Here is an 18845-nt window from a genome sequence, read left to right as displayed (position 1 = left end):
AAAGTGCGAGGGGCCGATTAACAGGGTCCAAAAGAAACGTACTGCATGCCCTACAAAAGAAATATATGATTTATCTGGGATCCTTTGAGCCTCGAGAGGACACAGAATCTGCTCATTATGGAACTTCATCGTGTCTCCCTCTCCCACACACGCTCTCCCGTCTCCGCTCTCTTCTCTTTTTCTTTCCATTTCTGTGTCTTTCTCTGGCTTCCAGCTAATCTCTTCCCCCCAGCCGCAGTCTCTATTTCACCAGCAGAGAAAGCTCCTCTGACTCCTGAAAGCAATGCCACTTTCTGCTCTTCTTCCCGCTCCGCGTTGCGAACAATGGAGGGCTAAAACCTCCCGCTAGCTCCGCTTATCTGCTCCTAATTGGCTGCGAGTGGCGGGGCCCGGGGCCGAGCCGGGCTGAGCAGGTCTGTTCCTGCCTCGATGGTGGGATCATCGGACGAGGCTAAAGCCGCTGGGATTTAAATGTCATACTCATTTGCCGCCGGTCAAGGCCGTGCGACCCTGAGAATCAGTGTAGTGTTGGGTACAGGTCTTACTCAGCAGGAGGGAGTCTGCAGTCGCACGAGGACACAAAGGAAATTGTTTGGCAACAGTGGAGGGGCTAATACCCACAGTCCTGCTTGAAAAGGGATGGACCGCTGCAGGAAATTGACTCAACATATTGGCTGCATGGAACAAAAGGCTCTAGCTTACACTGTAGATTACTGGAGGCGAGAGGGAGCATTTGTCCTCGACTGTATCTGAGGGGTGGTCACAGTTTGGCTGAATGTGTGAAACACTCGTACATTAGCTCAAGTATTTAAAAGAGACACATTCAACCTGTTATTTCTCTTCAGTTATATTTATGCAGGTAGGGAAGATGTGGCCACTGTTAATAAAAATGTGGAATTATTTTTAAAGGTCCAATCAGTAAGCTCTGTAGTGAGTGAGATGATAAAGTGATCTTACTATATGATCAGACATTAAGGAAACATGCTATGTTGAAGTGCTGGCTTCTCTGACCACAATGCAGCAGACAGTATGTCCTCCTTCTAACTTTAGATTCTGGTCCTGAATGCTCTGGATTTGTTTGGACCAGAGAAGGTAGGCGGTTTTAAGAGACCCCCACACGTTTTGGACGCCCCTCGGTTTGCCAGATATGAGAGCAGTTATCAGGTCAAACCAACAGGTGTTGCAGTGATGAAAGCGGGCAAGAGAACTGGTTCAGATAGAAGTGATTGTACCCGGCCTAAAAAGCCTCTGCATGTTTCTAATAAGCTCCACGAGCAGAAACGTGCTCAAACTAGGATCAATATTGGAGATGCTTTTGAAAAATGGAGAGAGGTTAGAACACAGAAAGGTTTACAGACAGATGCAGAGCTGGATAAACACTGAAGCTTCAGTGTCCACCACATGGCAACCTGCGTGAGCATCGACTCAAGAGAGCAGGGGGCGGGGGGAGACAGCTCTTTATGATGAATTTGGACTGCAGTACCCATTTTAAACAGGAGGGGTCAGAGTTACATTCTGCTCCTTTAATGAAGAAAAAGCAAAGTATAATGTCAAAAAATCTCAATGGTAATTTCTGTAATTTGTGATAATACAACATAACATATTATGTGTCAAGTATGCAGCTTTTTGTCCCTATGTGTGTCTTTAAATGTTATTTTCTTAAAATGTCTGTTCTGTAGGTTTTTATTCACTGTATGGTCCCAATCTTAATTCTTTTTCCGCCTCTGTTGTAACGATGCACAGCTTCTTGTGTATCACAGTGACACAAAAGAAACGTCCTTATTGGAGTTGGAGTAACATTTTCTTCCTCCAGGAATACAGAGTTGCTCTGTGTTGCAAACATCGTCACAACTTTTGTTTTGTCGAGTTCACCGTGCATGCCGATAAACCAAATGAAAGAGATGCTCGCTGCTGCTGATTCGCAGTCTCAGGAGGCCTTATGAAACATTCAGCTTTCTCTGAAGGTTTGTTTTGATAGCGAGACAGGTGGCTCCGCATAAGCTATGGGACGTCGTGAATGAGTGAGCGCATTATCAATATGAAAAACTAATAAAATATTTAGTGGAGGCAGATTTCCACCTGCAGGGAGGTACACGTCTCCCCCTTTGTGAAGTTCACTTAAACTTGTTTCTTTTGAAGTTAGAGTTGTTTTGAGGAAAACAGTAAAAGAATATGAAGATTACATCCCCTGAAAGTGAATTTCTTTCATAATTTTACCTTTAAAGTAGCACAGGTGACACAGGAAATCAGTACGCTGACTTAAATTTGAATATATCCCCATTTCTATCCTGGATCTGACTGCTGTTTTTGCCCGGGTAGAGTTTGAATTGACATCAACAAAAGTAAGTGGCTCATGCTGCAGATGAGACCTGATGTTTTAAGATGTTCTCTTTAGGTAGCCGTTACCAACTGTCCCACAGAGCACCCCTGCAGGCCTGGAGTGTGTACTTCTGTTGAAAAGGTTTAATTTGCCTTAGAATTTTTCTATTTGCTGTCGTTTCTGAATGTGTGTGCTAGTGATGAAGTCAACAGCACACTAACCGAGACCAAGACATACCCGAGACCAGAGGGCTCCGAGACCGAGACAAGACCAAGATAATAAATATCAGAGAAAGATCCTCATCTTGTCTGCAGGGGGCGTGTCACTCACTTGGACTGTAACACCGGGAAGGTTGCAGCTGTAACCGGGGGATAAAAAACAAATTATGAATGAATTGAAGCTATTTGTTCTTTTGGAAAAAGGCGTTTTCCTTCTAATCACAGTAATGATGTGGAGAAATAGCCGATAAGTGGAGGTCTTGACCGGTCTTGATTTAAAATCTGGAGCCCCCAGGTCTGAGACCGAGACAAGACCGAGTAAAAATGATTTAGATTCCAAATTCGAGACCTTCAGAAAGACCAATTTCAAGTATGATGAAGTCAAAACCACACTAACCGAGACCAAGACATACCTGAGACCAGAGGGCTCCGAGATCAAGACAAGACCGAAACCAAGGCAGAGCGAGATCAGACCAATGATCTGCTGCCCGTTTGATGTTAAAGCACGTTTGTTTCAGCTGTTGCATTTGTTGCTTTTGAATGTGCAGCGTTTCTGAATATGCTGCACGCTTCTCTAACCGTGTGTGACGGTCCATACCTGTGTGATGGGTGGTGGTGTCTGCTCTGGTGACCGTGCTGATGATGTGGAGGTCCTGGAACAGAGCGACTCCACCCGGCACTCTCAGGTCGGAGGCCGGTCGATTCAGCCTCTCCACCCCGCTGATGGTTATCCTCGGCTCACTGGGCTGTGACACCATCACCACGGCATCGATGTCTGGTATGGTGATGCAAGTGTCTTCACCGAAACACCTGGACACAGAGAGGTGAAGAAAGAGAGAGAGAGAGAGAGAGAGAGAGAGGGAGAGAGGAAGCTGAATGACAGGATGATCATTTGTCCAGCAGCTAACCTAACCGACACTGCGGACACTGGGATTGTGTTTCTTCTTACTTTAGTGGTTTGTGTTCAGGCATGGCGAGGAGACGTTGTTGGAATATAAGATCAAGAAGATCAGCTCAACATGAAAGGTCATCTCAGTAGCTTTGAGAGGTTTGGAAAAACTCTCCACATTTTTTTGTGCGGCTGCTCCGAGCGCTCAAATTCTAAAATTGTTCAACTTTTCAGAAGTTTGATAATTCCCGTTGTTTTGGCTGCCTGTGTCATAGTGTCATGTTCTTGTAAGTGATTACAACCAGACGATGAAATGTTTCTCCATTGATGACCAGTAACTGAAATCATTCAATACCGTGATGTCCACATATTTTTTTATAACACTGTTGCCCATGTACGAGTTGTCCTTGGTTAATTTGGACGAGTTCATTCCTTTATTTTCATCCTCGGACTAATTTCACTCAGCATGGCTAGACTCTATTCAGTGAACAGAAGGTCATATAAGAAGTATACAATTGATGCACGGCACCAGAGGGTGACAATGGGCACAGACGAGCGCTAAAGGACTTTGAATAAACTCCCTCTGTCCTTAACACAAGGTGCTGTAGAACTATTCAGCATCAGAGTATAAAGCTGTGGAACATTACAGCAGCCAGTGAAGCTCATAAACACCAACAGGACCTGTAAAAAAAAAAAAAGATGAAAAAAGGTGTTTCATACACGTCCAGATCCCGGCATGTGCAGTTAGTCTGGGGGTAAAAAGCTCTGTAAGTGCTCAGGCTGCAGACACACTGTGTTTTTATACATGCCCGTCTGCAGGCCTGCCTCCCCGTCAGCATGTGACGACATGTTTAAATGCACAGCATCCACTGCCAACCTTCAATGCACGGACCTGAGTTTGCCCAATAGGAATACATTCACAAAGGAGAGGAGGCACACACACATATTTAGGGCAGAATTCTGACTCACACGCACTCTGATGCATTGATTCATACACACACAGATTTGCAACATTAGATTAAACATCAATCAAATGGAAAACAGAGACATGAGAGAGAAAGGGACAGGGTGGGAGAAAAAGAAGAAAGGGACTGAGCGGGCTGGTGGTGATGAAGGATGAGGAGGAGGAGGTGGAGGGGGAGCATGGGGGGGGGGGGGGTTTGGTTGTGTTTTTAAAGCGTGAAAGCAGAACAAACACCAGATTTTTGTTTTTATTTTTCACCGAAGGGCCTTTCAAGCACACAAACATCTGTCAGTGGGAGGGAAATCAATGCTTTCTCTCTCGACTGTAGCTTGAAACCATCTACAGGAAAGAATCCTAACAAGCTTATTTCCTGCGTTTCAAAACCCGGGACAGAAGATTTCAGCTGTCATGCATGCATGCTGTATTTTCTTATCTAAATTCTAATGCAAACTATGCTTCGATGCAGAAATCCATCCACTTCCCACTTTGTTTTTCACCTCTTGTGGGTAGTTGATGTGGATTTGTACGTGTAGAATTCAAACAAAAAGTAATACAGTTTGGCTGCAGGTCAGAAGCGAACATCCTCTTTGCATGACCCGTAAAGTCATTATGCACGTACAAAACGACATCTAGGGCTTTGCTAACCAGGGGTTGTTTTTAGCAATGGTGGGCTAACATACAACAGAACATCAAAGCTGAAGGCGTGCAAAGTAAAGGAGAAAAATGTATTATTTGCACCTACTGACAACATTCTGTTAATGTGATACAAACCCACCACCCTGCTGCTGCTGCTCTGAGTTTCTCTTTCAGAACAGAAATTATGTTTTCATGCTCCCTTAGTTTCAGTCATGGGAGAACTTTATGGCGGCAAACTCTACATAAAAAGACTCACACTTGTAGGCAGGCAGGACCCCCAACCCTCTGCAGTAACTGCATCATGCTGAGAGCAACTTCCTCTTTTCTTTGCAGCCGACACTTATAGGTAAAGGATAACTACTGGGGATCTATAGGGCACACAATCATCACTCATACAACAGAAACCTGCTGGGAGAGGCATCAAAAGAAGAAATCAAACCCATATGAAGCGACACCTGCGAGCTACTTCAGGCAGGCGAACCCAAGCTGCACTGATTTCACACCGACATGCGTCATTCTCCGTAATTACCTGAGAAACACATCGGCTGTCTATTCAAGCTGTGAGATTCCCTGTGTCTCCCTCTGCTCTGCCCTGTGATAACACTTCTACGAAAATGTTTTATTAAAGGTTTTGATAAACACTAAGCATTAAGCATTACAACAGAATGCAGAGTATTATTGAATTGCTGGTTTGTCACTCGCTGACCAATTGCACCTCTATAAAGTCAGGACTTTAAAGAGTCACTCCTGGCTTATTTTAATCATCCTTTTTCCAATCAGTTTAAGTTGCTCCGGCCACAGATTCAGCCCGCCAGCATGCAGGACAAAGACACTTAAAAAGTAATTTGTCCCTGCTGCCATTGCCTTTTTAAACGACTAATTGTGTTGCTTTTTTAACCTGTTTTTTATCGTGAAGACAACCTTGAACCCTGAACCTGTCATAAAACAAACTTTTCTTAATTCTTCATGGGAGTACTTTTATTTATGGTTATACGTTCAGAGTTTACTTTAACTCAGCTGAAAAGATAAGAATGAAATCCCTGAATCTTAGCTGTTGCCTCTAATCCTCTGCAGTCCATGGCTTGAGACACACAAAAAAAACAAACAGGTATATGGGGGCACTATGTAATCTCTCCTCTCCTCGGGACACAGCTGGTGGTGTGTGTCTGTTGGCTGTTCGGGCATGGAGCCATTGTTGTGAGCTGTGGGAGATACAAACTCAGTGATGCAGACAGACGGCTGCTGCGTTGGCTTGCAGAGCTAAATGGGAAAAAAAAATCCTGGAGCCAGTCCAACTTAATTATAAAGAAATATGACAAGGGAGCCTAAAAAGGGCTGTTGCAAAGATTAGTGCTAGTTACTTTTATTTTTCTCAGGGCCCGCAGTAATTGCAGTTATTAGTCGTCTGCACAAAACAAATTGCACCGCATTTGGAAGAATTAATTAACATCTCTTTTTATTTGCGAGGAGTGACACTGTCCGCGGGGGTCTGAGCGAGTTTATTCCAACACTTGCTGACGTGTGATGGCGGGAGGCCATGTTTCCGACTCCCCGTGCGTCTTAACCGAGTTGGTGTGAGTTTTGGACGGAGAACTAAAACAACAAATTGGAAATTCAATCACCTGAGTTATCATCGGGACTCGACAAACAGATCTGCTGCCGGAAAAACACCAGTTGGAGACACTCTGTGGCTAACACAGTTCAACTACCATGACAACAGGATGACCAATCAGCAGCGAGGGAGACTAATGGTCCTCAACATTTCAAGTATTTAACAAGAGCACAAGCTTAATATCACAAACATGATCTGTGTGCAGGTTTAACACTCTTTAAAAAATGTGTGTACAAAAAATAATCGAAGGAAAATGATCACTGAGGTCAGCTAACTCTCTCTGACATAACTATAAGTATTATTAGTTCATTTCAAATTTGTAGTATGATTCATCTCTGCATCTTTTATCAGAAGCCTGTGGCCTAGAGATAAATTTATACAGATAAATGTTAAAATAAATTATATTAGTAATGACTTTCCTGTTGTTACTTTCAAAATTCCTGACACATTTTCATCATTGTACTGGCTGCTGGACTGGCATTTATTTTTTAAATAAAGTAAGGTCCTTCTGGTAGATGGAAGGTTAGGACATGCAAACAGGAAGTGGTTAGGGATCCCACCAGGGAGGAGCAGTAACAAAGGTCAATGTGTGATGTCATAAGGTGGATATTACTTTGGACTCGTCAGCTGAGCTGTCTGAGAGTTTGTTAAAGTGAAATGAGACATTCAAAGATGCAGCAGTGTCCTTCTTTTACATCACTGAGACTACAGGGAGACACTGAGGACGACTATCTACGGTGAGCCTGAAGGGACAAAATAGCATGAGATTAAAAAATGAATGCATGAATTTCTGACCTAAATTATTTGTGATTAACGCTGACAGCCTCAACTAAAATAAAACGGATCAATGCATATAAACTAGTCACACACTCAAGGACTGTTTCATGCTGTTTCTGCATGCACGCGCACACACACACACACACACACACACACACACACACACACACACACACACACACACACACACACACACACACACACAAACACACACAGTTATTGCAGCTAGCAGACAAGTCAGCAGTCTGCGAGCGAAACTTAATTTAAACAACATTTTGCAGTGACGCAAGCTCAACCGTGGTTAGCATAATGTATTCCTTGATAAGCTGTGTGCCTCTAGCTACAATGACTCTGCTTCATCACCAGCAGCCTGTGCAGCACACATACCAACGAGCACACACATGCACACACATGCACACAGCGCACACACACTCTCCTGCTGTGTTAGTTAAAGTCCTCAGGCCCACGGCCGTGCATCGAACCCAACAGGAGGGTGGAGAGTGAAACCCCAGGGCTCTGCTGCAGGGGTCTACATATATTTAAAACAATCATGAATTTTAATGGTAACCCGCCGAGGGAGGCTGTTTTACCAGCCAGCCCCCCGCCCTCTCCCTCACCCCCCCACCCCTCTCTCTCTCACACTCACTCTCTCACCCTCCTTAACACACATGTACTCGCTCCTTTTTATTTTTATATCTCTCCTCCTCTCTTGTACCTCTGGCAAAAACCCAGGCAGAATTATTAATACATGACATGAAAATGTAAAAACGAGCCCCCGGTGGCGACAGCGAACAGAAAGTGGTGTATTAAAGGAAAAGGAAAGTGACAGCAGAGGAAAAGAGGAACAGAGGGAGAGGGGAGCGGGAGAAGGCGGGGTACAGATCAATGTATGAGAAGGGAATTATGTATTAGTCAGGCTTTGATATTTGCTGTGTTTTCTTTTTAACACTTAAAAGAAGTGTCAAGGTGGGTTAACACTGTTTCTGTGCGAGTGAGGACACAGAGAGGAGCAGAAACAACAGCAGATAAATAAAGTAGGGTGAAAGAAACTGTACAAGGCAAGAGAGTGTGTGTTACTTACTGGACGTCTGTGGAGATGTGCAGACGTCGGATGCCCGGTGTTGGAAACTGACGAGAGTTTATGTAGGAGACTTTCCTCACAGCAGCGTTCATGTTCTCCAAGTCCTCTCCCTCCATTACCAAGATCGACTGGGCAGGGTTAAAGTGAAACTGAGGACAGAGACAACAGAGGCATTAGACGTGTCTGACACTGAAACAGTTACTGATCAAATGTTAAACAGACACAGAGCTGTTCATAGCACTCAGTCTGTTTGATGTATCTGGTGTATGATATGATACAGTATATGCTTCCTGTGATTCTGGTCCTTGCTAAATTAAAAGACAAGCCGTCTCCCAGACAGAGCAGAATAGAGCGTGGACACATGAACCCCCTTTGGGACCCCCTGCTGGGCGACCCTCTGTGATATCTTAACTGTGATTTATGCAGCTTCTCCATGTTAGAAAACAAGCTTAGTCTTTTAAGGTCAGGGGAGTATCATACGTTAATAAAGCAGAACATGCCTTCAAGCAGAAAAACTATTTGTACTTTGAAAAGTGTTATTTGGTGTGCATGTCATCAAGGAGCTGCCCAGCAATGATGTTTTTAGCCACTTGTTTTTTATACGTACAGTTTCTACTTTTCTAGGTGCACATGGCTAAAACCAATGCAGTCTAATATACTGGAGCCCACATATTGGAGCCCACCCCTCCTGGGTAGATGCAGTGCTTCGGGGAGACAGTCTGTAGGGACCTGGGTTGTGAACCAGAGGGTCACCAGTTCAAGTCTCGGTGCGGACCAAGTCTGGATATTGGTCTGGTAGCTGGAGAGGTTCCCCTCGCGGGATCCATAAAGTATATCTTCTTCTTAAGGCGCAGGCTCCAGGTGAAGCAGACAGGTGACTGAATGAAAGCAAACAGTTCTAAAACCGTGTCGGAGGTTAACCTGATCGTATAGGATTTAACCGACTTGTTTAGAATTTTGTTTTTGGACGTCGTATTTTCATCCTGTTTTCTACCTTCATCCCTCATTTGACTTTTTTTTAGACAATATTGGGTTTGTTAAAATTGGTCGCTACACCCCTGAGGTGTTTTTAAGATGTTGTGCCTCCGTTGATGTCATTGAGGACAAACATCATCATAAATAACATCATCTGTGTGATGCAATGCAGAGCAACTGTGAGGCTAAACACACAAACTGTAGCCTGACAAAATGATCACATAGTTGAATCACCACATGTCTAACACAGCTGCAACTGAAGACATGGATGATATGAAGGGAGAGACTGTGAGGCGATGCCAGTCAACAAGAATGGCAGTCAACTGCTCTGTGCCCCAGACCAGTAGGGGGCCCCAACACAGCAGCCGAAAATGTGCAAATTTTGCAATGATGTTAGGAAACCTCCCTAAGGCCCCCCAACAGTACTCACTCTCGTTGCCCTGCTGAACAATAGTTGGAGGACCCCACAATTGGTTTTTGCCAAGGATCCCAACAGACTCTAGAATCTCCACTGGAGAGACTGATGTATTATACAGCAAAATGAAGAGTAGCATTAAAAGAGCTCTGACACCTAGTGTTTAAAATGGGTACTGCAGTCCAAATTCTAAACATTGGAGAGAGCTGTCTCCCCCCGCCCCCTACTCTCTAGAGTCGATGCTCACACAGGTTGCCATGTGGTGTACACTGAAGCTTCAGTGTTTAGCCAGCTCTGCATCGGTCTGTAAACCTTTCTGTGTTCTAACCTCTCTCCATTTTTCAAAAGCATCTCCAATATTGATCCTAGTTTGAGCACGTTTCTGCTCGTGGAGCTTATTAGAAACATGCAGAGGCTTTTTAGGTCGGGTACAATCACTTCTATCTGAACCACTTCTCTTGCCCGCTTCCATCACTACAACACCTGTTGGTTTGCAACACATCTGACCGAGTAAAACACAGAAGTAGAGGCTCTGGATTAGCTGTAATGTAAACAAACATATTCACTTTTCTTTAAACTTTTGTGCCTTAGTCATAGCAGCTCTCTGGCGTATCCAATGTTGTCACACCCGGTCTCATCACCTTACAACCCTACACTACTCCTAGCATTGGTGTGTGTCCCCAGGGATTAATAATGTTTTGCTTTTTTATTCTATCTCTTTGTTCGTTGTTTGTGCATGAAAAACAGCAAAACAAAGTCCTTCAGTGTGTCAACATACTTGGACATAAAGCTGATTCTGATTTGCATCGTAAGTAAAGGCTGTAAAGTCTGGAGCTTTTTAAGGGCTGGAGACAGTTGCACTTTCTAACATCTTGGAAGATCTTTTAAAAACTCCCATCTGTTCACTTGGCAGCCGATTTAGCTGCGGCTTTAATGTTTACAAATAGGATGGGGGGAAAAATGGATCTATCCATTTCACCTTAGCAGTTTCATTAGTTGACAGGTCCGAAACATTCAAAAACACTGACTTTAGTTAAACTTATCTTCCTGGCAGCCATCGATTTCTCTTCATTTAACGACACAGCAGCATGAACATCTGCATGCAGAGGCTCCAAAACCTGCTTTAATCAGGTGATCCATCATAGTGAACATCATATTTGTACTGTGTTATCGTGCAACAGCAATGACACTTTGACTAAATCTTTATTATGATGGATCACCTATTTTAAGGGAATCTTAGGACTTTGCAAACGGACTTCCTGAAAGACAGGGAAGAAATGAAAAAGGAAATAGGAACATGTATGTACTGTGATGGTGAAGTATGTGTTGTCAAAGGGTTAGAAGTGCAGTGTGCACACAAGTATAGTTTGATGGAGGTGTGTCCTCTCCTGCAGGGTTTGATGGTAGTGATTTGAGGCTCTTCTCTCTTTAAAGAGAGGTTTCTAGCTCTCCAGTTAGAGCTGCAATGAGTGTCTCCGATTTTCCTCAAACTGGCTCTCAGCAGCAGGGTTACAGTACTTCAGCACTGCATGGGGCTCACATGCACCCCCTCTCCTCTGTCATTTCCCCCTTCACGACTTCCCTTCTCCTACTCTCTCCTCTCATCTCCTGTTCTCCGTCGCTGTACTTGCTGCCTATCTGCCTCCCCCCTCCCCCCGCTCGTCTCTCCTTCCCTCGCCGTTATTCTCTTCTGATTGTGCTGTGCCAGCTCTCCACCTGCTTGGCTAAATGCTGTCCTTAAGCCTCCCGTGGACTTATGGGAGCCACACAGACTGTGTGGCTAAGAAGAAAATGAAATAGCTTTCAAAAGATAAACCACACTGGCCCCAGAGAGGTTTCCTGCCTCTTCTCTTCTCTCCCCACCTTGTCTTCTCTAAAGGCAGGAGAGGGTCTCTTTGCTGCACCAGAAGACAAGGAGCTCTGTGGATAGAGGAGATGGGCCGAGGGACACAAGAAGACTCAAAAGAGAGAGAGGGGAAAGGGTTAAGGGAGCTCTAAGAGGTGGGCTGGTCCTTTGCGGGGGGTTGGTGGGCGACTTTAAGTCTACACCAACCATCCATCTTGTCTACTCTCTATCTTCCTCCGTGCAGGGAGATGGATTAACTGGGCTGCTGAAAGGAAGGATATCTTCCAGCAGAGAAAGCCAATGTGTTATTTCGCTGTGATGCTCTCAAAAAGAAGTGTGTTTGTGTAAATGTGGATCAAATGTGTCGTCTTGTGTTCATGCCCACACCAGAGATGGACGTATTATGAATGTGTACTCGGTGTAGGGACAGTACTGTTGTTAGAAAACGGCTTTTGCATGCTGAAAAGGAAATGCATTGAAAGTCTGCTTCATGCTGCCCTGCACGTTCCACCCAAGAGCCTCACAGAGACTATGATTTTTAGCTTTCTTATTCATTGCTCTTACTGTTCTCTCATTTGGTTTATGTCCTGGAGGAAGATTCCCTTTGTGATGAGAAGTGATCAGTCACTTTAGGCGTGGTGCGGTAAGTTTGCAGCTTGTTATGCTCATACTCCAGCATGGACTTGTGTGATCTCTTTAAATCTCTCTATCAGCTGTGAGGCATGCCACTGCAAGTCCAGTCTGCATGTCTCCCCCAGAAAACACATTCTCACGTGTGTGTACCTTTATGTTCTTATCCAGACTCTCTAAGGAGTTGATGTCCAGTCCCTCTTTGCAGGCTTGCAGACAGGAAATGACTTTCTGACTCTCGATCTTCCCTGGTCGAATGGTGAGTCCGGACAAGCTGCCCCGGAAGTACTGCGTGAACCTCGGCTTGGTCACCTCCCCACCTACACACACAAAAAAAAAACATTCAAATGCATACTGTGAAATAGTTCATGTAATAATCCTTTTGGAATCCAAAGTACACGACTGCTTGTTGACACACTGACACTTGCACTTTGGAGTTTTTGCACACAATGTCCCTCACCTGTAGTTTCAAAAGGTGAGTGTACAACAAGGAAACCACCTTCAGCCCCGTGTCCACCTAGAGTTTTATTCAGAGCGCCGGCGTCTTTTTCCGATTGTTTTCAATGAGTAGAAAGCGCTCACAGCAGAAAGCGGCTCCTGGAGAAAAAGTGCAGCGCCCAGTGTCTTGTCTTCTGAGCGTTCTGCCTTTTTTGTGTTCGTGTTGAAAATCGTTCAACTTTTCAGAAAGGCGCCGTTGATGTCACCGGCGCTCTTTTCCCAATGTATGATATTCCCTGCTTTGTGTCTGCTCAGGAAATAAATGCTCTCAAATATAAAACACAGGGCTTTAATTAGCTTGACCTGAACATATGCAGTGCTTCTCTGGGCATTCGACGAAATCTTTGCAATCCCGCCCCTGGTATGTGGCGTCTTAGCGTCCCTTACATGGAGCAATTTCATAACACGAGTGCTGACCTTATTGTCTACACTCTAATTATGAGTCCTGATGATTGTATCATGGCATTAATTAGCCATGGCGTGCATGCTTTTATGTCTCTATTCTGTTACTAAGCAGCAGGGTGCTGCAGCAGTGTAACCCGACGAGCCCGACCAGGATAAAGAAAGGTAAGGAAAAAGTCAACACATTTAAAGTTTGTCCTCTGAACTCGGTAAAGGCCAACGCCAGCAAGAGGAGTCTCTCATTAGCTGAAAGGTTACTAGCTTTGGGTATCAAAACTTCACCTTTGCTTCCCTGTCCTATCTTTTATTTATTTCCGAACATGTTGTCTTTCCCTCTCGCTGCTTGTCTTCAGCTCGGGCAGAAATCCACCGAAGCACTGAAGGTAATAACATTTGCTATGAAATAGAAAAAAATCCAAACTTTTTCATCCATCGTAAAAAAACGTGTATGAGAGGAAGTGAAGCACTGAATTATGGGTAAACTAGAGCAAAGGTGTACACCAGAAAACCCATCTTTCTGTCTCTCTTAGTTGATTCTTTTGTCTCTTGGCATTTTGCTTCAATGATGTCTTTTAATCTGTTTTTTTTATGGTTATCTTTTTTGTGCTGTCCTGTATATGGCCCTTGTCTACACTTCATCAGACGTCGCCAAGCTTGACCTTGGTACCCCTCGTTCCCACCTGATAGTAAAGAAACATGTATCACTGCCCTGAGGGAAGCATCTACGGCTGACAGCTCTGTAAATGCAGCGGGCTGGATGGCTGATTTTACTTCATCACATTCTACTTTCTTTTGGTGCAAAAACATGCTAGACATGGACGCAGTGCCTTCAGATATTCATGTTGGAATATCTCCTGCTGAACTGAGATACACTGTGGACTTCGACTTGTTGGATTTAAACCTTCTTGCCCCTGAAGAAGGCATCAGCGTCCTCATGCTCGTGTTACCAACCCACGGGACCATATCTACCCACCGACTTGTCATCTGTCTGCTTTTCCAGACTGGAGACTGATGAAGCTTTTTTCTTGACCGGCCAAATGGAAACACGGGGGCAGCTATAACAATTCTCTCACTTGAACTATTCTACTTACCTGTGCCCTTGTCTCATCACTCTCTCTCTCTCTCTCTCTCTCTCTCTCAGAGGGTTGTTCTGTCTTCTGTATGAATTTGTGTCCAGCCCTCTTAGCACCACTTCTTGGTGTTCTTGAGATATTTACTTTTATGTCCTGCAAACGTTTGACCGGAACGCCTCTTCTCACACTTTCCTGTCTAGCTTTGAACAGCTGCTCTTTAGCTCGTAATAAAGTTTACCTTTCATGTATATTGTGAAAGTCGAGAGACCAGGTGTTAGCATATTACAAGCTAACCGTAATATTTTAGGGGTTTCCCTTGAACACTCCCCTGCCTGTAGCTTTAAATGTAAATGAGCTGTGTCTGACCACGCCCCCTCTCTGGAAGGGCTTGGGTGGCTCGGTGCTTTCTCGCTCCATGTCCTATTGTTTAGGGGGAGAAGGCAGAACAAACACCTAGCTGTGGGAGGGGTTACTGCCCTTTGTGATGTCATGAAGGGAAAATCTCCAAAAGGCCTGTTTGAGCACACGTTTCCTGAAAAGTGGAGCAGGAAAAAGACTGAGAGGGTGGACTTTTCTCATCATTGGGGGGTTTGTAAAAAGACTAGGGAGACATATGAGTATTTATAAACATCTTAAAGTGTATTTTGCATAATATGTGACCTTATTAAAAAATAACTATACCATTAAATAAGTTAAATTAGCCACCTGGCTTTGGTTTCATAAGTTTTCCAGGGATAGCAAAATTGTTTTTTTTGCAGCGTTTGGTCTTCTATATTTTAATGGAGGACTAAAACTCAAAAAGTTTTTACACATTTTTTGATGGTTTGTGATTATCCTTTTAAGAATTTTCTATCCTAAATTGATCGAAGGTGCCAGAAAGGAGGTTTTGGCAAGAGGGTATAAAAAGTAAATTCCACGCTTTGTGAAAAACCAGCATCTTGGTTTGTTTGAATAAAAGAAAAAAGTGCGTAGTACAGAAGTCCAGCATTGATTTGACTTTACTCTAAAGAAATCTGCCTTTCACTGGGATGTATTTACACTCTTGTCTGCTCAGTTCAATCAGCCACGCTGCTTTGCATACCAGGGGAGCCGCTCTTATAAAACCACAAGGTCATGTTTGGATTCACTCACATCAAGCTTTGCCAAACCCACTCTTGCCTCATTCTTTATGCTTCACCTGCTCTCTCTCTCTCTCTCTCTCTGCCTCCTCTCTAGATGTCCACCTATCCACCCTGACAGATGTTATCAATTTAGGCCGTGACCAGAGAAACCATTAAGGGTCCCAGACAGAGAGTAAAAAAAAAAGACACGCGGAGGAGAAGGGATTACCCCATCGCTGCAGAGCGGGAATGATATGGGTGATAAAACCGCTGATCACTCCACTTTACGGTGGCTGGTTTTTACGTGGTGTCAGCTCTCTCTGCCTGCTCCGTGCAACTCTATAGATCCACACTCTCCTTTTTACTCAGCTTTATTTGCGTCATTTCCAAAACAGCAACAGATGAGACTGCAGAGGCATTGCTGATCTGAAAATAGGGTCATTACTTAAGTGTGAGTATGAGCCTCTCCGTTAGTGTGTGATATATTTTATGTGTCGTATGAGCGCCTGCAGGCCTGTGTTTATACCTTATATTGTATAAGTACGGATATTTATGTTTCAATTTGTGCATGTAATAGTCAATACTTCTCTCTGCTGGCTTACTGCCGTGATGAGGGAACCAATGAGGGCAGAGCAGAGCAGTGGGATTACACAGTCGAGAAAAGAGATGAACGAGGCGAGATAATGGGGATGCTCCTCGCCGTCTGACTGTTTTAACACTTCTGATCGTGAACACACTCAGGCAGGTCAGAGGGTAAATATAGGTTGGATATTTGAAAACGGCACAGCCAGCACTCGCTCCCAAAGGGGAAGGAAAAAGGAATGGTCGGGGGCAACCTTTCTATTAGAGAAGAGGAGAGAATGAAAATGAAAAGTGGTATAATTTACTGCTTCATTGATGCAGGGAATCACACTAACAAGTCGATCTCAGGCTTAAAAGCAATGCAATCAAGATATTTACCTGGAGAGTTAAGGTATCTGCAAGTAATCTCAAATACTAAGCATGCAGACTGTGTTTTTATGCATGTCTCCTCTACTGAGTTTGTTATCAGGCTTTTACCGTCTGCATTTTTGTAGCTCAGTGGGGTTTTCTGGCACAGCTTTACCTACTACCAAGGTGCATGAAGAGGTCAAAAAGCACTTGTAGTATGAAGATCAACTTTATTAAAGGTTGCATATTATCCTCCACGAGGACCCCAAAACATGTGTGTTAAGTTTCTAGTTCTAACTCCACTCTGATCCTGTATTTGATCATGTCTATAAACCCCTCTATTTCAGCCCTGCTCAGAACAGGCTGTTTCTGTGTCTGTACCTTTAAATGTAAATGAGCTGTGTCTGACCACGCCCCCTCTCTGCATGGGCTTGGGTGATTCGGGCTTTCTCGCACATAGCTGTGGGAGTGTCACCCACCTGGGGGAGGGGTTACTGCCCTTTGTGATGTCATGAAGGGAAAATCTCCAACAGCCTGTTTGAGTGCACATTTTCTGAAAAGTGGAGCAAGTAAAAGACGGGGAGGATGGACTTTTCTCATAATTGGGGGTTTGTAGACAGACAGGGACACATATTAGTGTTAGAGAAACATGGGGAAGTGTATTTTGCAGAATATGTGACCTTTAAAGAAATTAGACCGACACACATTTGTGTAGTTGCAAGAATCCTGAAACATGAATGAGGGTGCATGGGGGTCTCTGAAGAGGACATGTACAGCACATAATCAATCAAGTTCAAGATCAGTGCCTAATGGAAGACTGTAAAAAAGTATGAGGTACAGTTCGAGGTATTTAAAAATTACAATACAGAAATAATGAATTTTCTTACTTATCGGTTCGGTTTCGTGGTTCATTTAGAATCATCATATTGTTTTCAGTCTGTTTAACAACCAGCTAAAAACTTTAACAGGAAATCTATCCTCACCTCACTCTAATGTGTTAGTGTTTCCTGCAGCCAAAGTGTTTTGAGCAGGCAAATCTTTACGAGAAACTCTGAATCCATCCATTTAAACACAACGCAGCTGCCTGTCTGAACTCCCAAATCCTTATTCGACAGTTAATGCCATCCAGCAGTGCAGCACAGAGCGGAGATAAACCCGCTACTGAAGTTCTGCATCAACAACGCTCCAAAAAAAAACTGTGCAGCCAGTTAGGCAATAAATAAGCTCATCTTTGCAACACGTTTGCAATCAACATGCTGGAAACTTAAAAGTCAGGGCTTTGAAAAGGCAGCCTGTTGTGGCTAATGGCTCACGCTAAGAGTTCAGAATCACCATTGCAACTCTTTGCTGAGGCTTAGCCCCCAACTAGAAAGAGCTGAAATAGTCCCTTAACTCCCTTTTCTACTCTATGCCCATTTAATCCTGCTAAAGGCTCGCAGTGTTCAATGAGATAAGAGGGAGGAGGAGGAGGGAGGAGAAAGAGGAAGAGGAAGAGGAAGAGGGAGGAGGAGGAGGGAGGAGGGAGGAGGAAGAGGAAGAGGAGGAAGAGGAGGCGCGGGGAGGAGGAAGACTGGGGAGGGGTCAGCCACACTGATGAAAGTGGCACAAGATTGACCTTCTCCAGCTACCGTACAAAAGATATCGTGACTCTTCGTCTTATTTAGGCTATCAAACCAACGCTCTGCTGCGCCGTCTGAAAAAAAAAATCCTTTTCTTCTACCTTTGTGCAATTAGTGGCAGCCATGAGTTCAGAGGACGGTTCAGTTGTACGCCTTCTTTCACACTTTGGGTTCGATCATTTGTCAAAGGCACAATAAGTGCTTTCTCTTAATTACATTATTCATTCAAGGCCAAAGAACATGTTCCCCACTCAATGAGGCCCTTAGTGCAGTGTTCTTGATCTTCAGAAGTATTATTCACTCGATACACCTCATTGAAATGTGACTTTTTATGCAACTTTTGGGATACTTAACTGAAGCATCCTCATCATAATCACCACTACTGTCAAATTTTTACCATCATCATCATCATATTCATTGACACTCAGCTCGGCCCGCTCACCTTGCCAGCAGGCTCCGACTGTGAGCTGCACATCGATCTGAGAGGGGTGGATGGGCCAGTCGTCAGTCACCAGGTAAGGGTCAAAGGTCACTCCATCCACGTAGAGCGTCACCACTGGGAACTCCACATTGATGACGTAGTAATGCCACTCTTTGTCACAGATCTGTCCAGAGAGAGAAAGGGAAAGCGTCATGAATGGATATGTGGCAATATATCACAATAAAACATTTTTTTTTTAAAAATGAATGGATATGTGGCTTCCAGCTTTTGTAAAAAATAGCAGTCAGTATACTCTCCAAATAAGACTCTAGAGCTGTTTTTGTCCTCTATCTTTAAAAAAAAAACATGACACTTGACGTGTGCTCAATATCAAAGAGGACATATTATCCCCTTTTCCACATTTTCAAACAGTTCCCTG

At 44.0% G+C, this 18845-nt stretch overlaps 1 protein-coding gene across 1 annotated transcript in view; it reads right to left on the bottom strand.

Annotated features, from left to right (window-relative positions):
- Positions 1–18845, bottom strand: part of LOC109986268 (calsyntenin-2) — a 242381-nt gene that overhangs the window by 15247 nt on the left and 208289 nt on the right. Inside the window, exons 9-12 of the mRNA XM_020636858.3 lie at positions 18428–18590; positions 12517–12683; positions 8498–8646; positions 3137–3348 (exon numbers count right to left, since the gene is read on the bottom strand). Of these exons, the coding sequence (XP_020492514.1) occupies positions 3137–3348; positions 8498–8646; positions 12517–12683; positions 18428–18590 (691 nt within the window). The remainder of the gene's footprint in view (positions 1–3136; positions 3349–8497; positions 8647–12516; positions 12684–18427; positions 18591–18845) is intronic.

This window comes from Labrus bergylta, chromosome 11 (assembly GCF_963930695.1).
Source record: "Labrus bergylta chromosome 11, fLabBer1.1, whole genome shotgun sequence".
NCBI lineage: Eukaryota > Metazoa > Chordata > Actinopteri > Labriformes > Labridae > Labrus > Labrus bergylta.
The sequence above is the reverse complement of the archived record's forward strand: the minus strand, read 5'-3'. Positions and strand labels throughout refer to the sequence as shown.